This window comes from Mustela nigripes, chromosome 4 (genome assembly GCF_022355385.1).
Source record: "Mustela nigripes isolate SB6536 chromosome 4, MUSNIG.SB6536, whole genome shotgun sequence".
Classification (NCBI taxonomy): domain Eukaryota; kingdom Metazoa; phylum Chordata; class Mammalia; order Carnivora; family Mustelidae; genus Mustela; species Mustela nigripes.
The window spans coordinates 164143747-164160253 of NC_081560.1; the positions used below are offsets into that span (position 1 = coordinate 164143747).

Below are 16507 nucleotides of genomic sequence, written 5' to 3' on the forward strand. Positions count from 1 at the left end.
TCTTACACCACTCACAAGCATTAATTCAAAATGGATTAAAGACTGAATATAAGATCTGGAACTGTAACTCCTAGAAGAAACAGGAAGCACTTTGACATTGGTCTTGGATATAATTTTTTGGATATGACACTAAAAGCACAAGCAACAAAAACAAACATTAACAAGTGGGACTACATAAACAAACAAGCTTCTGTACACCAAAAGGAACAACCAACAAAATGAAAATGCAACCTATGGAATGGTAGAAAGTATCTGCAACCTCTCTATCGGATAGGGGGTTAATATCCAAAATATAAAAGGAACTCAAACAACCCAATAGCAAAAAAGCAAATAATCTGATTTTTTTAAATGGGCAAAGGGGGGCGCCTGGGTGGCTCAGTGGTTTGGGCTGCTGCCTTCGGCTCGGGTCATGATCTCAGGGTCCTGGGATTGAGCCCCGCATAGGGCTCCCTGCTCCGCAGGAAGCCTGCTTCCCTCTCTCTCTCTCTCTCTCTCTGTCTGCCTCTCTGCCTACTTGTGATGTCTGTTTTTCAAATAAATAAATAAAATCTTTAAAAAAATAAATAAATAAAATGGGCAAAGGCCCCAATTAGACATTTTTCCAAAGACTACCATAGCCAATACACACATGAAAAGGTGCTCAGCATCACCAGTCATCAGGAAATGCAAATCAAAACCACAGTCAGTTATCACCTCACACCTCACAGCAGTGAGAATGGCAATTATCAAAAAGGTAAGAGATAGGGATGCCTGGGTGGTTCAGGGGGTTTGAAGCCTATGCCTTCAGCTCAGGTCATGATCCCAGGGTTCTGGGATTGAGCCCTGCATCAGGCTCTCTGCTCAGCAGGGAGCCTACTTCCCTTCCTCTCTCTCTGCCTGCCTGTCTGCCTACTTGTGATCTCTCTCTGTCAAATAAATAAATAAATTTTTTTTAAATAAATCAATAAATAAATGCACTCTAGAAGTAGAGGTTGAGTAAAGAATGTGTTAGATTCTGAACACTGAACAACATGCTTTAATACCCTTGGGAATGAGTTAGAAACTTCAAAGAAAAGACTGGGTAATAAAGAAATCAGTATTCTCTAATTATAGTTTGTGTTTTTTTTTAAATATTTTTTTACTTGTGAGAGAGAGAAAGAGAGAGTGCACAAGCAGGCAGAGGCGGAGAGAGAAGCAGGCTTCCCACTAAGCAAGGAGCCCAATGCGGGACTCAACCCCAAGACCCTGCTATCATGACCTGAGCTGAAGGCAGCAGCTTAACCGATTGAACCACCCAGGCATCCCCCTAATTATAGTTATTAACTATAAGAACTTTTAACTTTAAAAATAAACAGCTTTATTGGGATGCCTGGGTGGCTCAGTCAGTTAAGCTTCTGAATTCAGCTCAGGGCATGATCCCAGGGTCCTGGGATTGAGCCCCACTTCGGGCTCCCTGCTTAGCTAGGAGTCTGCTTCTCCCTCTGCCCTTGCTCTCTCTCAAATAAATAAAATCTTTAAAAAATAAATAAATAAAATTTTGGTTTCTGAGTAAAAAAAACCAAAATTAATCTGGCCTTTTCAAAGCAGCTATGAGAAATCGCTAAAGGATTCTTTTTTTTTTTTTTTTTAATATTTTATTTATTTATTTGACAGACAGAGATCACAAGTAGGCAGAGAGGCAGACAGAGAGAGGAGGAAGCAGGCTTCCTGCTGAGCAGAGAGCCCGATGCGATGCGGGGCTTGATCCCAGGACCCTGGGACCATGACCTGAGCCAAAGGCAGAGGCTTTAACCCACTGAGCCACCCAGGCGCGCCCTTCGCTAAAGGATTCTAAGCAGGAGGGGTGACATAGCCACGTGACATTTTATTTATTTATTTATTTATTTATTTATTTTTAAGATTTTATTTATTTATCAGAGAGAGAGGGGGAGAGAGCGAGCACAGGCAGACAGAAAGGCAGGCAGAGGCAGAGGGAGAAGCAGGCTCCCTGCTGAGCAAGGAGCCCGATGTGGGACTCGATCCCAGGACGCTGGGATCATGACCTGAGCCGAAGGCAGCTGCTCAACCAACTGAGCCACCCAGGCGTCCCGCCACGTGACATTTTAGATTGCTCTGACAGCAGTTTGGAAGGTGCATTGGAGGGATCGTTACGGTGAGTAGACACAGCTATAGTGCAGTGGGGCGGGGGACAAGTAACAGTCTGGAACAGAGATAGTAGGAAAGGACAGAAACAGGGTTAAGAACTCTTTGGGAGACAGAACTGAGGACCTCAGACCCCTTCCTGGCTGGTGACCCCCAACTCTGAATAAGGATGCCTGTCCTCCAAACTAGACTGGCCTGTCAGTCAGTATTCTCCAACCATTGATGTCTTTAGTCTGAAAGGAAGACAGTCAGAGTCCTGGGAGCCCCCTCTGACCCAGCAGGCACAAAGAGGAAGATGTTTCAGAAAATGCTCTATTTTATGAGTGGCAGCCCCACTTCCCCACCTAACATATACACATACACAGTCTTTGTCTTTATCACATTTCCAAAAGGGAACATGTGTCAAGATGTCATCTATCTCCAGACATGAGTCACAGACAGAAGAGACAGGAAGGGCCCATCACATATATCAAGCTATCAAAACACTCCTTTCACTGCTTCTGCTCAATCTAGTAATTATTTAAGATTTCCTATTATTTGCAATGTTATGGGAGAGTAAATTACTGACATTCACAAGGTGGTAATCTGTTAAGAACAAGTTTTTTTTCTTTTTTTAATTTAGGATCTTATTAGCAATACATCAGCATCATTAATAGAAAAAAACACTGTTGACACAGAAACTCAAAAAACCAGCCATTAAGAAAATAATGTAGTAATCAACCACTATGAGAGAAGAATGGTTCCTCTCATTTGATTCCACTGGCAAGCCCAGGCTTATCCTGAACTTTGAGAGACTCTCTGTCCTGAGTGGATGATGAAACATTCAAGTAAAAGGTAAGAAGTTATAAGTGTGAGTTTCTGAGGGATACTGCCTCAAAAGAAGTTCAGGGGTAGCCATAGTCCTCCAGTTCACTCCAATGTTGGTACATTTCTGGGATGACCAGCACAGTTTCCTTTCGAGGAGTTTTGACAATTCATCAGCCTCAGGATTCAGGTCTTATAAAACATTCTTCCATATTAAAAAAGACTTTGATCCACAGGAGTAAGTTTTTCATCGCTTCTCCAGCTTCTTGTACTTGGCTTCTGCCAGAGAGAGAGGATGAAGAAGTTAAATCTTTTAAAACCAGCTCTTACAAAGATCTTTTTAGTCAGCATTTCCAGGCAAGTTCAACAATATCTATTACATTAAAAAAAAAAAAATCTATTGCCTTCAATCTCATAATCTGTCCAAACTGGGTCCAAATTGGAGGCACACCATAAATGTTAACATTCATATTAGCTAAAGACAGATATTTCGATGTGCACAACCTAAGATAAAAAGTTTCACACACACACACACACACACACACACACACACAGAATTAAGAACAAGTTCACTAAGTTCTAACCCTGTCAACAGCACGTGCTCAGACAACTCCGTCAGTATTAAGCAGAGCTACTGGCACTGGAGTCATGGGAAGCCTTACTAAGCACAGGAAATTGCTTCTCCAGGCACTGTCCCAGGCACTCTCTGACAGCCAGACTGGAACACTCTGGACATACAAATGTATGTTTCCCCTTTTATTTTCTTATTCCTACACCTCACTATAGGAAAGCAATTTTGAAAGACACAAAGATTTAAAAGACTATCAAATAAGCCTCTTAATGTGACAGATTATCTTTTTCTTTAAAATCTTGAAAAAGGGGCGCCTGGGTGGCTCAGTTGGTTAAGCAGCTGCCTTCAGCTCAGGTCATGATCCCAGAGTCCTGGAACTGAGCCCTGCATTGGGCTCCCTGCTCAGTGGAGAGCCTGCTTCTCCCTCTCTCTGCCTGCCTCTCTGCCTACTTGTGCTCTCTACCTCTCTGTCAAATAAATAAATAAAATATTTAAAAGAATAAAATAAAATAGAACCTTGAAAAAAATAAATCAAAACAAACCTTGAAATCATCTGGTACAATGCCTTCTATACAGTAAGTTTCAGTCACCATTTAGTAAATTTAATTGTGGACAATGAAACTGTTAATCACCATTTCATGTCAAATCTTAGTCTGCTACAGACCTCTCTCCCGAAGTAGCCAACAATTGTCAATGATGAAAATAAAATGATCTGTAAATTATATCTAGGATAAAGACAACTCCATTATTTTTAAACGCAGATGTAAAACCCAGAGCCAGTTAGTAAGCCATCAACAATACAAGTACCAGTTTCATCAATAAAGGAAAAGTAATCCTTCAAGAAAACTCTTGATTGACTTTCCCATTTTTTAAGACATACGCATCTACATTACTAAGGATGCTTCAGCCTGCTGAACCCCAATTTAAGAGCTTGAGCTTTATAATCAAACAGACCTGGTTGGGACTATAGCTCCTCCACATGCTAGCTTTGTATCCTTATGCAAGTTATTTAACCCCTTTGACCAGTTTCCTCCTTCAAAGAATGGGGATAAAAATCACATACTTATCTCATAGAACACTGGGAGGATAAAAGGGTAATACATGTAAAGCACTAAGAACAGTGCCTGACATATATCATTAAGCACTCAGAAAATAGTATTTTCATTACTACTACCATTAAAAAATTAGTCTCACTAGGTTTTCGTGAAACTTAATTAAAATCGATCATCACAGGCACATCAATGTTAACTATCCTATTAACTAAGGTCAGGCTGGGGGGCAGGGCACTCTTATTAGTCAAAACTGACATAAAAATGGTTACCCAGTTTTTTGGAATATGCATCCAACTTGTAGGCTGCCTGCTCAAGAGCCGCCACTTGCTCTTCAATTACATTGATCTGATCCAGATAAGGCTGCAGTCCAGCATCTTTGAAAACAAAGACAGACCACGTGTCCATTCAGTTTCAACAGAGTGTAGAAAAAAGTGGGAAAGTAAAAATGCTAGTGTCCCTCCAGCTCTGCCCAAGACACAGTAGGTAGGGTGACATGATTCTGATCACTGGCACGACAAACACTAGCAGACAGTAGCTAGCAGATCAGGCAGAACTGTGACCTGGACCAAGCAAGTCTCTCTCATCCACTAATTTTCCTCTCTTTTAAATTTCTTGCTCCTCAAACAATCCTTCCCTTACAGATTCAGTTTCTTAAGTAATCCCCTACCAAGAAAGAGTACTCTAGAGATAGGGAACACAACTATAAGTCAATGGAAAAACATATTCTGCCAGTCTAAATTAGCATTTTCCATTTATAGATGTTCTGGTTTTCTGCTTATACAGTAGTCCTTTATGGATTTCATTGTTAAATAAATTTACTAGAATCTGACAGGACTAAAGTGATCATATCAAGATTCAGAAGCAGAAATAACCATGACAAAATATGCTAAAACTCAAAATGGAAGAAATTCACCATAACTTTGTAATTCACTTTTCGAGAATGAGCTCCCTAAGGACAGGTGCCATATTCCCTCCACTTCTCCACAATTCCAAGCACAAAAGAATACTAAATACAAACATGTTTAATTATAAAAACTATTACTTACATTTCTGGTTTAAATCCTTTAAGTTTCTACTAATGTTTATAGCAATATCTTTCATTTCAAGATACTTCAGGCTGGTTAGTTTATTCATATTTTCCAGGAGCTTATAATCTTCGCTGGTGGCTTTAAAAGAAACAGAAGATGTGATGCTTTTAAGATCTGTGTCATAGATCACTGGAATGTGGAATCATGGGCCAAATGGTAGTTCCAGGCAGGACCCAGAGAATGTCAAAATAGTAGGCCACTACTGATTTATGACATTCATACTCAGCCTGTGTACTCTGAATGCCTAAGCAGAAACTCAGGTAATAATCAGCAAACTATTTAAACCAAGTAAGAGCCAGAGACTTCAGAATCTTGGTTAAACAAGTAAATAATAAATTCATGTTTTGTTTTTTTTTTTTGACGGACAGATCATAAGTAAGTAGAGAGATGGGCAGAGAGAGAGAGGTGGAAGCAGGCTCCCCGCCGAGCAGAGAGCCCGATGTGAGGCTCGATCCCAGGACCCTGGGATCACGACCCGAGCTGAAAGCAGAGGCTTTAACCCGCTGAGCCACCCAGGCGCCCCATAAATTCATGTTCTAAGAAGTGAGAGGTGACACAGTCTTGGTATTTCTATGGTATGATAACACATAATCTGAAGGACTGCATCATAAATACATATAAAATCAATTAGGACCTCACCATTTCTTAATAACTCATTTATTACTGTGTGATTCTATATTGCATTTTATGTACTCCTTTTCATGTCCTCAGTTCCCTTCCCCATCTCTACTCAAAGCAAATGGCTACCCAAAGCAAATTTTCCTGAAAAGTGGAAAATTCCTCTTACATGAGTTGTGTCAACCTTTGTGCCTCACTTCAAAACTTCTCCGTACCTTTTTATCTTCCCAAGAGGCAGGAGTGCCCCCTATTTTTGCCAACACGTCTCCCATGCTCTTGCTTCCTCTTCTTCAGGGCCTCTTTTCAATCATCTCCTTTCCCTGGCATTTTCAAATTCTCTATCCTGGCAGCTTCTTCTCTCTCTAGAAATACATTCAGGTTTCTCTCCAGCTCAAAAGCACTCTCTCTCTTCTGCTACACCTACATCATTTGTTCTAAAGCAAAGGAGCTTCACTGCTAACCCTTCTGAAAGACCAACTCATACTCACTGCTTCTTCTTCCTCAGCATTCACACATGAAAACCCTTGCAGCCTGGCGTCTGACCCTATCATCCAAGGAAACTACATGCTCCGGGGTCATTGGTGTTCTACAAAGCACCAAATCCATAGCGTTTTCTCAGTTATTATCCTCCTGAACCTCTCCATAGTACCTGACCCTGTGATCTCCCTATTTTCACAAAATGCTCATTTCCCTTTGTTGCCACATCATCCTATTATCCTGATTTTCTCATCTCTTTCAATTCACTCTTTGTAGGTTTCTGTGCTAGGTCCGTTCTCATTCATCCTTAACTGTCACTTCCCAACTTTTTCCCAGCTGTGACCCAACTGATGTTTACATGGGTGGCATTCCTATGGGCATTCCCAGGGTGATGCTAGCTTCCTTTCAGACTCAAAAAAGCATCTGTACAAATAAGAATGACAATCACAGGGAAATTGCATTCCGTTTAAAATTAATTTTATTGTAAGTAAACCATTTGTAAACCTAGATGTTTTAAGAACTGTTGTTAGAAACAAACTAATTGCCCTATACAAGCATTCACTGAGATTATAGTTGAGGCCATAAGTACAGTTAGCTACCCCTAAGCATATCCTTGCCTATCTCATCCTGCAGAGCCTTGACTCACACCCTGTGCAGGTGACTCCCAGATCTGTTTCCCCTACTCTGATCACTCTCTGAGATCAGGGATCACGTCTGCAAGTAACCTGAGTGTCCTGCTAATATCTAAAATCAGCCAAGCCAAAACCAAAAACATTTTTACACTAAACACTGTTCTGCTTTCCCACTTCTCTATTTTAGATGATGGCACCGTCAGTTTAAAACCTAGAACACCTTAGCCTGCTCCCATATCTCCACAGGCACTTCTAAATTCCACTTCTGTGGCATTCTTGCACCCATAATTTCCTTCCCATTCCTTTTTACCATCACCCTGTCACTGACCATCATCATTACTTTTCATCCCAAAACTTGCTCATGTGTCTGAGCTCTCTCCTCCACAACCATACACCTTCACTGCTAGCAAATTAGTCTCTCTAAAAAAAACCCAAGGGTCACACTCTAATACCTAGAAGCCTGCAAGATCATGTAAATGAATGAAACAAGCCAAGTGTTGGCATGTTAAACGCATAAGATTATTCACTTCCACAAAGAAATAAGCTCTTTCCCATTTCTTAGAACACACAGTCGTCTTACCTATCATTTACTTTACCAACCTGGATAGAAATATTGGTACAGAAAATTGTTTCTCTACCACTACTAACAAACCAACAATCTAAGAACAGTGATAAATGGCAACTGATCAGGTCCCAGTAAAAGGGAGGAAAAAGAGTGGTGGGGAAAACACTGCGTGGCACTAGTCCATTTAGAGGAGACAGCTGCTCAGCTGTCAATCACAGCATTACAAGAATGGGGAACTAGTATTGCCAAATCTTTGGAATTTTTAAAGAGAAGTCAAAAATCTATTATTTGTTACTTGATTTCTCTTGCTCAGAAATAACTAAAAAACCGATAGGCAGAGCCTCACAAGCCCTCCCATTCTGCACCAAGCCTTTTCTCATTAATTCTGGTTCCCAAATTTAGCTCACAGCAATTTCCTGGGGAAGTGAAACAATGCTTATGAGAGGCCACAGGAGCAAACTTCACTTTTTGGACCTTTCTCCATACATAGGTTATATGTTCACCTGCAAATACACAATGAACTCAAAATTAATCATGCCCCGAAGTGTGGGTGACCAAATCCTCAGAGCAACCTAGTAGGGTCCTAAATCTACAGGTCACTCTCCAGTCCCCAATTTCATTTCTCTTTGTCCCAGTAAATAAATCTGCTTTAAGGGAACAAACTATTCCCTTATACCGCCTCACTCACTCATCATTTCCCCCCTTTTTGGTCAGTCATTCCTTTCACAATCCTGCTAAAAATACACCTCCTCCAAGGAAGCACGTCTTGATCAATTCTTTTTTGTCTTCTCATACTTAGTGTACACTACCGAGGCTTGAAGAGTTATATTAGGCATTTTTATGCATTTCTGAAATTAGCTAGTGAATTTCTCCAGGGAAGGAACGGACCTTTTTCTTTCCCACTCATAACCTTCCCAAACTTCCAAGAGGCATATTTCAGGGCATGGGGAGCTGGGGAGGGAGCCAAAGACGGATGCTGCTTAAGCACCTCACAGCTCCCAGAGCCAAACTACAGCTCCAGCGAGTGATGCAGGGCGGTAACCGAATCAGCCCACATCCAGCCTCACCCGTCAGTTCCCCAGTCAGGTAAGTTGCCATTTTGGAGAACATGTCCCGGCAGAGCTCGGTGATGTCAGCCTCAGCCGGCTCCTTTGCTTCCTCAGCTGTCTCCACGGCGGCATCGTCTGAATCAAAGGAGAACGAGTAAGTGTCTCGCCCTACACCGGGTCCTAATCCAGCCATGGCACCCTCTCCCCACAGCCCCACATCTCTTCACCTGTCCTCGTTCGATCAAGCCGGCTCCGCTCTCCCTGTACCATAATTTCAAGTCCCCCACGTTGCCCTGGCCCCACCTGACACGCCAATTCTGCTCCCTGGCACCGGCCGTTGGCTCAGATCCGATCCCGTGGCCAAACCCCACCTCAGTCGTCCCGTCAGGTGCGCCCCTCCGACCTGCTCGCCGCGGTCAGGTGAGTTCCCGGCCCCCTGCTAGACAATTCATCCCCAGCTACTCTACGTACCTCGAACCGGCTCCTCTCTTGGGGCCGCGGGGACACCCTCTGCTGCCGCCGCCGCCGCCGCCGCCATGCCTGGCCCCGCGCTGCTTCCGGTTGTGGGACACCCGCGCCTGCGCACCGGGCGTGCCCCACCCACCCCGCCGTCCCCACCCTCCCCGCCCTGGGTTCGCAGCCCTGGGATACTCCATCTCTTCGCTGAGTCCTGCGGCTTACGGGGAGTGATAAAGAGTAAGCTTAAAGCTGAAATTGAAGCTAAAATGAGCTATCCTAAGTCGATCCATTGCCATAGTCGCGATGTCTGGAACTGAGAATGCGCTCATCCCCGTCACTAATCTAGTAAAACCGACGACCCATATGGGGTTGGTTGAGCTCTGGTGGCCTGCTGACCAAAGTCACAAGGACAGGTTATCCTCTTCCTAGACACTCCCCACCCAGGCTGGTATTCGTTGCCAAAGACTTCTAGGAGAATCCATGTTTTTGAAGGTAGTCTCATCCAGTCTTTGGGAAACCTTCACTCATTGACCCCTGAGCTGAAATACTGGCCATTCCAATGTCTTGTTGAAATAACTGATTTGCCCCTTTATCTTTTCTTTTTCTTTCTTTCTTTCTTTCTTTTTTTTTTTTTTTTAAGATTTTATTTATTTATTGGACACAGAAAGAGAGAGATCACAAGTAGGCAGAGAGACAGGCAGAGAGAGAGGGGGAAGTAGGCTCCCTGCTGATCGGAAAGCCCATGATGTGGGCTGATCCCAGGACTCTGAGATCATGACCTGAGCTGAAGGCAGGGGCTTAACCCACTGAGCCACCCAGGCGCCCCGCCCCTCTTTTCTTAAGGTGCAGGTTGGCACCTACTTCTCTTCAGCTGATACAGTCTTTCTGGAAGAAAGCTTTATAACTTTTTACAGCTGAGGATACACTCGGGTTATCTTGATTGCATTTATTCACGAGTCTCCTGGGTGTATAGAGTATAGATGATGGGATGGTGAAAAGGGTGGGAAAAGGGAATGGGTGAGAAAGAGCAACTGGGGAGCAAGGTGCAAAATGAGAAAGAGGTAAAGATCACAGGGGAAGGGGAAAAGGATACATAGTGGGACTGGAACACAGACCTATACAGCCCAAATCTTGGTGTAGGAGTTCTTAGTCCTATTCCTAGTTATTTTCCATCTCCCCCTCTTACCTCCCACATCCTACACCACACACACACACACACACACACCCCAGCTACCCATCATGCCAGCATAAGGACTACCTTACTCTTTTCATCATGAGGACCAGATCTCCCTAGGTCACTGTCTCCACTCTCTAAATGGTACAGTCATGATGCCCATCATTTCAAATCATTCCTATGAGCCAGAAGTTCTTGTTTCAGCCCCTTCACATTGTCACTGCTGCCAATCGACCACTCCTGGCAGGGATAAGTGCTCCAGCCCAGATATAAGAATGGTTCACAGCTCCATCCTCTCTTCTTTCCCCAACAATCCCAGAAGCAAATGCAAAGTCCTGATTTTTCGAAGGATTTTTATTGATAGTCATATTGATAGTCACTAGAGAAACCCATATGTCCTTTGCAAGAACAGGATCAGAACCCACCGCATTTTATTCCAAAGACCTTTGAATCCTGAAGCCATTTCTCTGATTCTCCTCAGGCTCCATCTGTGTCCCTGTTTACAGCCCTGTCCATTCCCAGAGGTCAGTGGAATGTCGTGAGCAGCCTCCTCAACTGAGCCTTCATGGTCTTTGTCCTGGATGGAGGGATCACTCCAAGTTCTCTGCAACACTGTAATCTCCACAATGAGAAAGTTTCCTCTCCCCCAGGGTTTCCCTTTCTCTTTCACCTGGAAATTCTATGGGGAAGACAAGAATCCCATGGGTGCTAGCAGCAGATCTCTAGATGCACAAAGGATAAATTTCACTGACAAACAGGAAGACATCTAGATAATGCTGCCCTCTACATTTTTCCCAGATCATGGCTATCCAGATGCCAAGTGCCTAGGGAACATTACCCTCCCTTCCTTCATTCTGTTTGTTATTAACTTTTTTTTTTTTTTCATCACAGTAGAGCTGGAAGCACAGGGAGTGAGGGGCCCAGTGGGAAATGTTACTTCAAAGAGCTGCACTGAGCTACATGGCTGTACACAGAAACACTGAATCACAAGCTATTAAACATGATATGAGCTACATGTAGAAATGTTGGTTCAAAAGGCCAAACACGGGGTGGGACTCAGCAGTAGCAGTGGAGGGAACTGCTGCCCTAGAAGTGGAGGACATGTCCTGATGATGTCTCTGGAGAGGCAATGAGAGAGGAGCCTGCTGTCTGATGCTTTAGGCCCCCTCCCACACCACTCTCCTGCCCACCCTGGACTCCCCAGGGGTCTGGAGTCACAGCTGGGGTCGGCTGTTGTTGTTCCCAAATGTCTTGATCCCCCTGTTGGAAGAAAAAGGGACAGGTCATTTGAAGGAGGAGTTTGTGTCCCACTTCCTTTTATCTAGAAAATCTGGATCTGATTCTTCAACCTCAGACCATCTCCTGAAGGCCAAGGCAGCTCTCAGGCCAGAACAACCAACTTCAGGCCTTCCTTCCACCCCTTCCCTCCCCTGAGGGAACATGTTGCCCCAGGAGCCTGAAAACAGGCTCTTTCAAAAAATGATGGAACACTGAAAAGAAATAAAATAAAATAAAATGGAAAAAAAATGTTTTGCCTCTACCTGCTGAGTAGAAAAAATGGTAGAGTTCAAATGTGGGGCACCAAGAAGAACCAGGTGAAGGGCCACTCACCGTGCCTGGGGAGGAAGCTAGCTGCCCCCTCCTCTCCAGCATCTTTAATTTTGAGCCCACAGCATCCACCTGGCACATGACTCCTTCCAGTACAGTCTCCAACTGAAGAACTCTCCTTGTGAGTCTGCAGGATTTGAGAGAGACCGAGGGAGCAGAAATAGGCATCTGTAGGACTAAGTGCCTATAGGGGCAGGGGAGCCATTATGATCTGTGTCTGGATGGGTGCAAAGAAGGTAAGGCCCAACCTTGTAAGGAGAATTAAAGAGGGGAAGAAGTTCTCCCTGGGTTAGCACAGAAAATTAGAAAGCTGAGAAAAAAAGCTCAGGGTAGGATATTACAAACACACTCAGCCCTGGACCATTGGTTACACATACCTGTAGAATTCTTCTCCTGAAACCCAGCCACCTGCTCTGGTAGCCTCTGGACCTGACTCGCCTGGTGGGCTACTAGCAATGGACCGGCCCAGGTTCTCAATCTCAGCGTTGAGGGCCACCTATTCAGGAAGTCAGAGAGGAGATGACCTGGGAAGTAATCAGCTCCTATTTCATCACCTGCTTTCATGGGCTCCCAAGACCAAGCCCTTGGGCTTTAGTTCATGCTATTCCCTTTCCCTTTCAAACTCTAGAGATAAAAAGATCAGTATGGTGGTGCTAGACACAAAGCTGGCCCAACCTCTGGGAGGGAATCACCTGCCAAGAAACAAAACTTGAGCTTTTGGAAGTCTTGATTAAGGAGACCCTCACTAGAAGCCAACTCCGTTTGGGAAAAGAAGAATAGTACAAGAATTTCTGCCACTTTTCCTCCTGCCCTTGATTTTTGGGTCTACACTGGATAGGGATGAAGCAGGCACAGCAGGGGCAGCTAAGGGCCCGAGTTTGAAAGTCCCAAGGAGAAGGCAACTCTTCAGAAAGAATTATCAGGGATTCTCGGGTGACTGATCATTTCCCAAGACTGTATTTTAGAGCAGTGGTTTTCAACCTTGGCTATGCATCGGAATCAGCAGGGGAGTATTTTAAGTACTGATGTTTGGTCTCCCCCCAGAGATTCTGTCTAGGGTATGTGACCTGAGTATGAGGATTATTTGAATCCCCACCCCCATCCCACCAGGGTATTGTAATGTGCAACAGTTTGAGAACCACTGTTCTAGAGAGTTCTTTATTGAAGGGTTTTCAGTTCGGATTTGTTTTCTGGGTGTGTTGGCAGGGAGGGGAGAGTGAGTGGTTTTCTTTCACTGCCTCTCCACCGACCAACTGGGCTCACCCTCTTGTCCTCCAGGTCCTGTTGCATTTGTTCTTGCTCTTTCTTGTCCAGGATGTGATTCCCATCTTGATCAAACCTGGTGAAGGCGGCTGTGAGCTCAGTGATTTCATGCTCTGCGTGACCGAGTCTGAGGAAAACAGTATGATGAAATGACTTCTGACCTGCTGTGGCTGTGATCTCTCAATTACTGACTCCCCACTTTTTTTCCAGACTCACTGACTCTTGCTTTCTGGGGAAGAATGGGACCATGTGGGAAAGCCAGGATCTCCAAGGTCTGGCAATTTTACTCCCCCAAAATTGTTTTAATCAATGTCTTCCTTCTCTTAGTCTTGCTGACAAGGTTCAGGCCCTCCTAATGTTCTATAGGAATTATTGAAAAATCTCTGCCCCTAAATAACCCATGCCCCCAACTGCCACCCTCTTGTCCTCCAGGTCCTGTTGCATTTGTTCTTGCTCTTTCTTGCCAAGGATGTGATTCCCATCTTGATCAAACGTGGTGAAGGCGGCTGTGAGCTCAGTGATTTCATGCTCTGCGTGCCTGGGTAAAAGGTTTCCCCTTTACCCTCTTCCCCTGAAATCCATCCTCTATAATGCAACTATAGTAAATAGTCATTCTAAAGTACAGGTCTAAATACACCCCTTCTCTTCTTAAAATCCCTACTGAGCACCCTATTCTTTGGACAGAATGGTGGTATTCAAGGTCTTTCCCAATGTAGCCCTTGTTTATTCCACTGGTCTCCTCTCCTTCTATCCCCCACTTTTACTTGATACATAGCATTGCTTAGCTGCTTATTATTCCTATACATGTTGTTCAACTTAACACCTCCATGCCTTTGTATATGTTTTCATCTCTTGGAATGGACTTCCCCTGCTTGTCTACTTGTAGGCTATTCATCCTCCTGTAGGTATTCATACATCACCTCTTCCAGGAAGCCTTCCCTTAAGCTCAAAAATAGAATTGAAAACTCTCTTTGTTTGGGCTCACTCTCTTCTAATCATTTTTTTTGTTGAACTTGTTCTGTGATTCAGTTTATTTGCTTACAGGTGTATGAGCTCCTGGAGAACAAAGATTTTGTCTAATTTATAGTGTGCCCTACTCACTGCCTGGCTCACAACTGGTGCTTACAATATATTTGTTCAGTGTTTGTTCCTATGTTTACCTGGGAAACAGAAAGGCTAGGAGAATAGGCCAGTATTTGTTGGGGAGCACAGAACCAACGAGTTTTGTGGGAGTGAGAAATGTAATGTAATGATGAAGAAATTATATTATTATGTTAGTCCTAAGCAATGTTTAGTGGGGTCCAGAATGTTCTAGAATATGGTCAGAGAACTTTAAACCAAGGGCACAATTCTGAAGGTCAGAATCAGATATCTATAGGCCAAAATTAAATGCCATAAGCCAAGGTTGTAGGCCCATTGGCCAATATCCAAGGTTTTTAGGCAAAGGGTATATGTTTGAGGGCCAAGGACTTATAGAACAATATCAGAGAAGGTTGGATCTCTGGTTGCTCACTCCCTCAGGGTGTTGGTGAAATCCTCAAACTGGATCTCCTGCTCCCCACCCTGCAGGACCTTCTGTACATCTGAAACCCGCTCTTTCCTCAAACGCAGCCTCAGTAGGGTCTTGTTGTAGCCCTGTAAGGGAAAAGGAGACAGGTACCAGTTCCCATAGCCTTCTCATCATCTCCTGCCCCCTTCCCTACCCACAGGATGCCAAGCTTCCAGGGATAAGTCAAAACCACACAAGGGTGGGCACAGGGTCCTATGCCAGTCAGAAACAGACCAGGACACAGAGCCTTGGACCTTGACTTTGACTCAGATGTGTGGCTCAAGGATACTGAGTGGTTACCTGTTTCAGGAGGTCAGAAAGTTGCAGCTCATCCTTCTGTCCAGCCAACTCTTCCTTGACCTCTGAATATGTGTCATTTATGATGGCCAGGAACATATTCTGGAGATAAAGAGGGAACCTGGATCTGCTTTCAATTGGAGCTCTGCAGCCCACTAACCCCCACATCTCAGGGCCCCAAGATCCCTGTTCAGCACAATCCTGTTAGGGATGGATCAAGCTCCCTCATCCACCTGCTCTCCTCACTCAGTTGCTTTGCAACAACCTGACTACAACAGTACCCCACCATATGCAAGAGTTCACCTCCATATAAGGGCCAACTATTCACTAAGAGTACAGTTTTGCAATCTTTACCATCTAACCCAAATCTAACCCATCTATCCCTAACCATGATCAAATAAAGAAACCTACTGGCTTTGTTAATAAATATTAAACCCAGATCTTTCCTAGTTGACAGAGAGAAAGAGATAGTATAAAGCAACGGTGATAGAAATAGCCAGTTAGTCCTAGAGGAAGGAGAGAATAGATATAGAAGCTTCTAAGTTCAACCACTTCTATTCATGGGGCACGTTTCTCTCCCTTTCTATCCTTGAAGAATAGAGGTTTCACTTTACTGAGGGAGCCTGCATGTTCCCTGATACTCTGCAAATTGCCTGGCTGTGCTAGCAAAATTGAGTACATTAGCCAGCTTTTAGGAGACCCAGAGCTCCCCCACCTCATTCTCCACCCATGATTTGAGATGCCCATCTTAAACCTGGGTAGAGAACCTGGTCGGGGGCAAAACCTCACCCTCAGGTCCTTTATGTCTCCACCCCTCAGGCTCCCAATTCCCCACCTCTCAGAGGGACCCTCACCAGGAGCACGAAGAAGACAAAGAAGACATAGGTGACAAAGTAGGCAGGTCCCAGGATACGGTTGGCATTGTCAATAGCATTGTAGTCAAAGTCCCCAAGGATGATCCGGAACTGAGTGAAACTGAGAGACAAGGTTCTGGGCTTCACCCAGAGCCTAATCATAACCCTGACCCCTATTCATACCCCCAAGCCACTTTCCTAATTGTTGCTCTTTGGTGAACTCAGACAGACCTCTCATTGCACTTCCAAGCTGATAAAGACAGAATGGGGTACAGACATACTTGAGCACACACACCAGAGCTTCTGGAGATCCTCACACAGATGCT

At 44.2% G+C, this 16507-nt stretch overlaps 2 protein-coding genes across 3 annotated transcripts in view; both read right to left on the reverse strand.

Moving 5' to 3' along the window:
- Positions 1-2702: 2702 nt before the first annotated feature.
- On the reverse strand, positions 2703-9558 carry BLOC1S2 (biogenesis of lysosomal organelles complex 1 subunit 2). 2 transcript variants are annotated; one of them, XR_009403974.1, is made up of 6 exons: positions 9449-9558; positions 8996-9112; positions 5595-5714; positions 4818-4922; positions 4039-4221; positions 2703-3204 (listed from the first exon to the last, which is right to left on the reverse strand). XR_009403974.1 is itself a non-coding variant. In XM_059398346.1 (5 exons), exons 1-5 carry the CDS (start codon positions 9513-9515, stop codon positions 3173-3175), a joined length of 441 nt encoding a protein of 146 aa, XP_059254329.1. In that variant the 5' UTR covers positions 9516-9558; the 3' UTR covers positions 2703-3172. The 2 variants fall into 2 exon arrangements, 1 of the variants encoding a protein (XP_059254329.1); XM_059398346.1 differs by lacking the exon at positions 4039-4221.
- A 1403-nt stretch (positions 9559-10961) lies between these two features.
- PKD2L1 (polycystin 2 like 1, transient receptor potential cation channel) overlaps positions 10962-16507 on the reverse strand; it is a 30868-nt gene continuing 25322 nt past the window's right edge. The window contains exons 9-15 of the mRNA XM_059398347.1: positions 16182-16302; positions 15331-15429; positions 14995-15116; positions 13482-13608; positions 12596-12714; positions 12222-12345; positions 10962-11870 (exon numbers count right to left, since the gene is read on the reverse strand). Coding sequence (XP_059254330.1) covers positions 11697-11870; positions 12222-12345; positions 12596-12714; positions 13482-13608; positions 14995-15116; positions 15331-15429; positions 16182-16302 — 886 coding nt within the window. The 3' untranslated portion in view covers positions 10962-11696. The remainder of the gene's footprint in view (positions 11871-12221; positions 12346-12595; positions 12715-13481; positions 13609-14994; positions 15117-15330; positions 15430-16181; positions 16303-16507) is intronic.

Coding starts and splice junctions, on each gene's coding strand:
- BLOC1S2 (XM_059398346.1), bottom strand. CDS start 9,515: ATGGCGGCGGCGGCGGCGGCGGCAGCAGAGGGTGTCCCCGCGGCCCCA. Junction 5,715..8,995: donor CCTGACTGGGGAACTGACGG/GTGAGGCTGGAT, acceptor TTTCTTTTAAAG/CCACCAGCGAAGATTATAAG. Junction 4,923..5,594: donor AAAGGATTTAAACCAGAAAT/GTAAGTAATAGT, acceptor TTGTTTTCAAAG/ATGCTGGACTGCAGCCTTAT.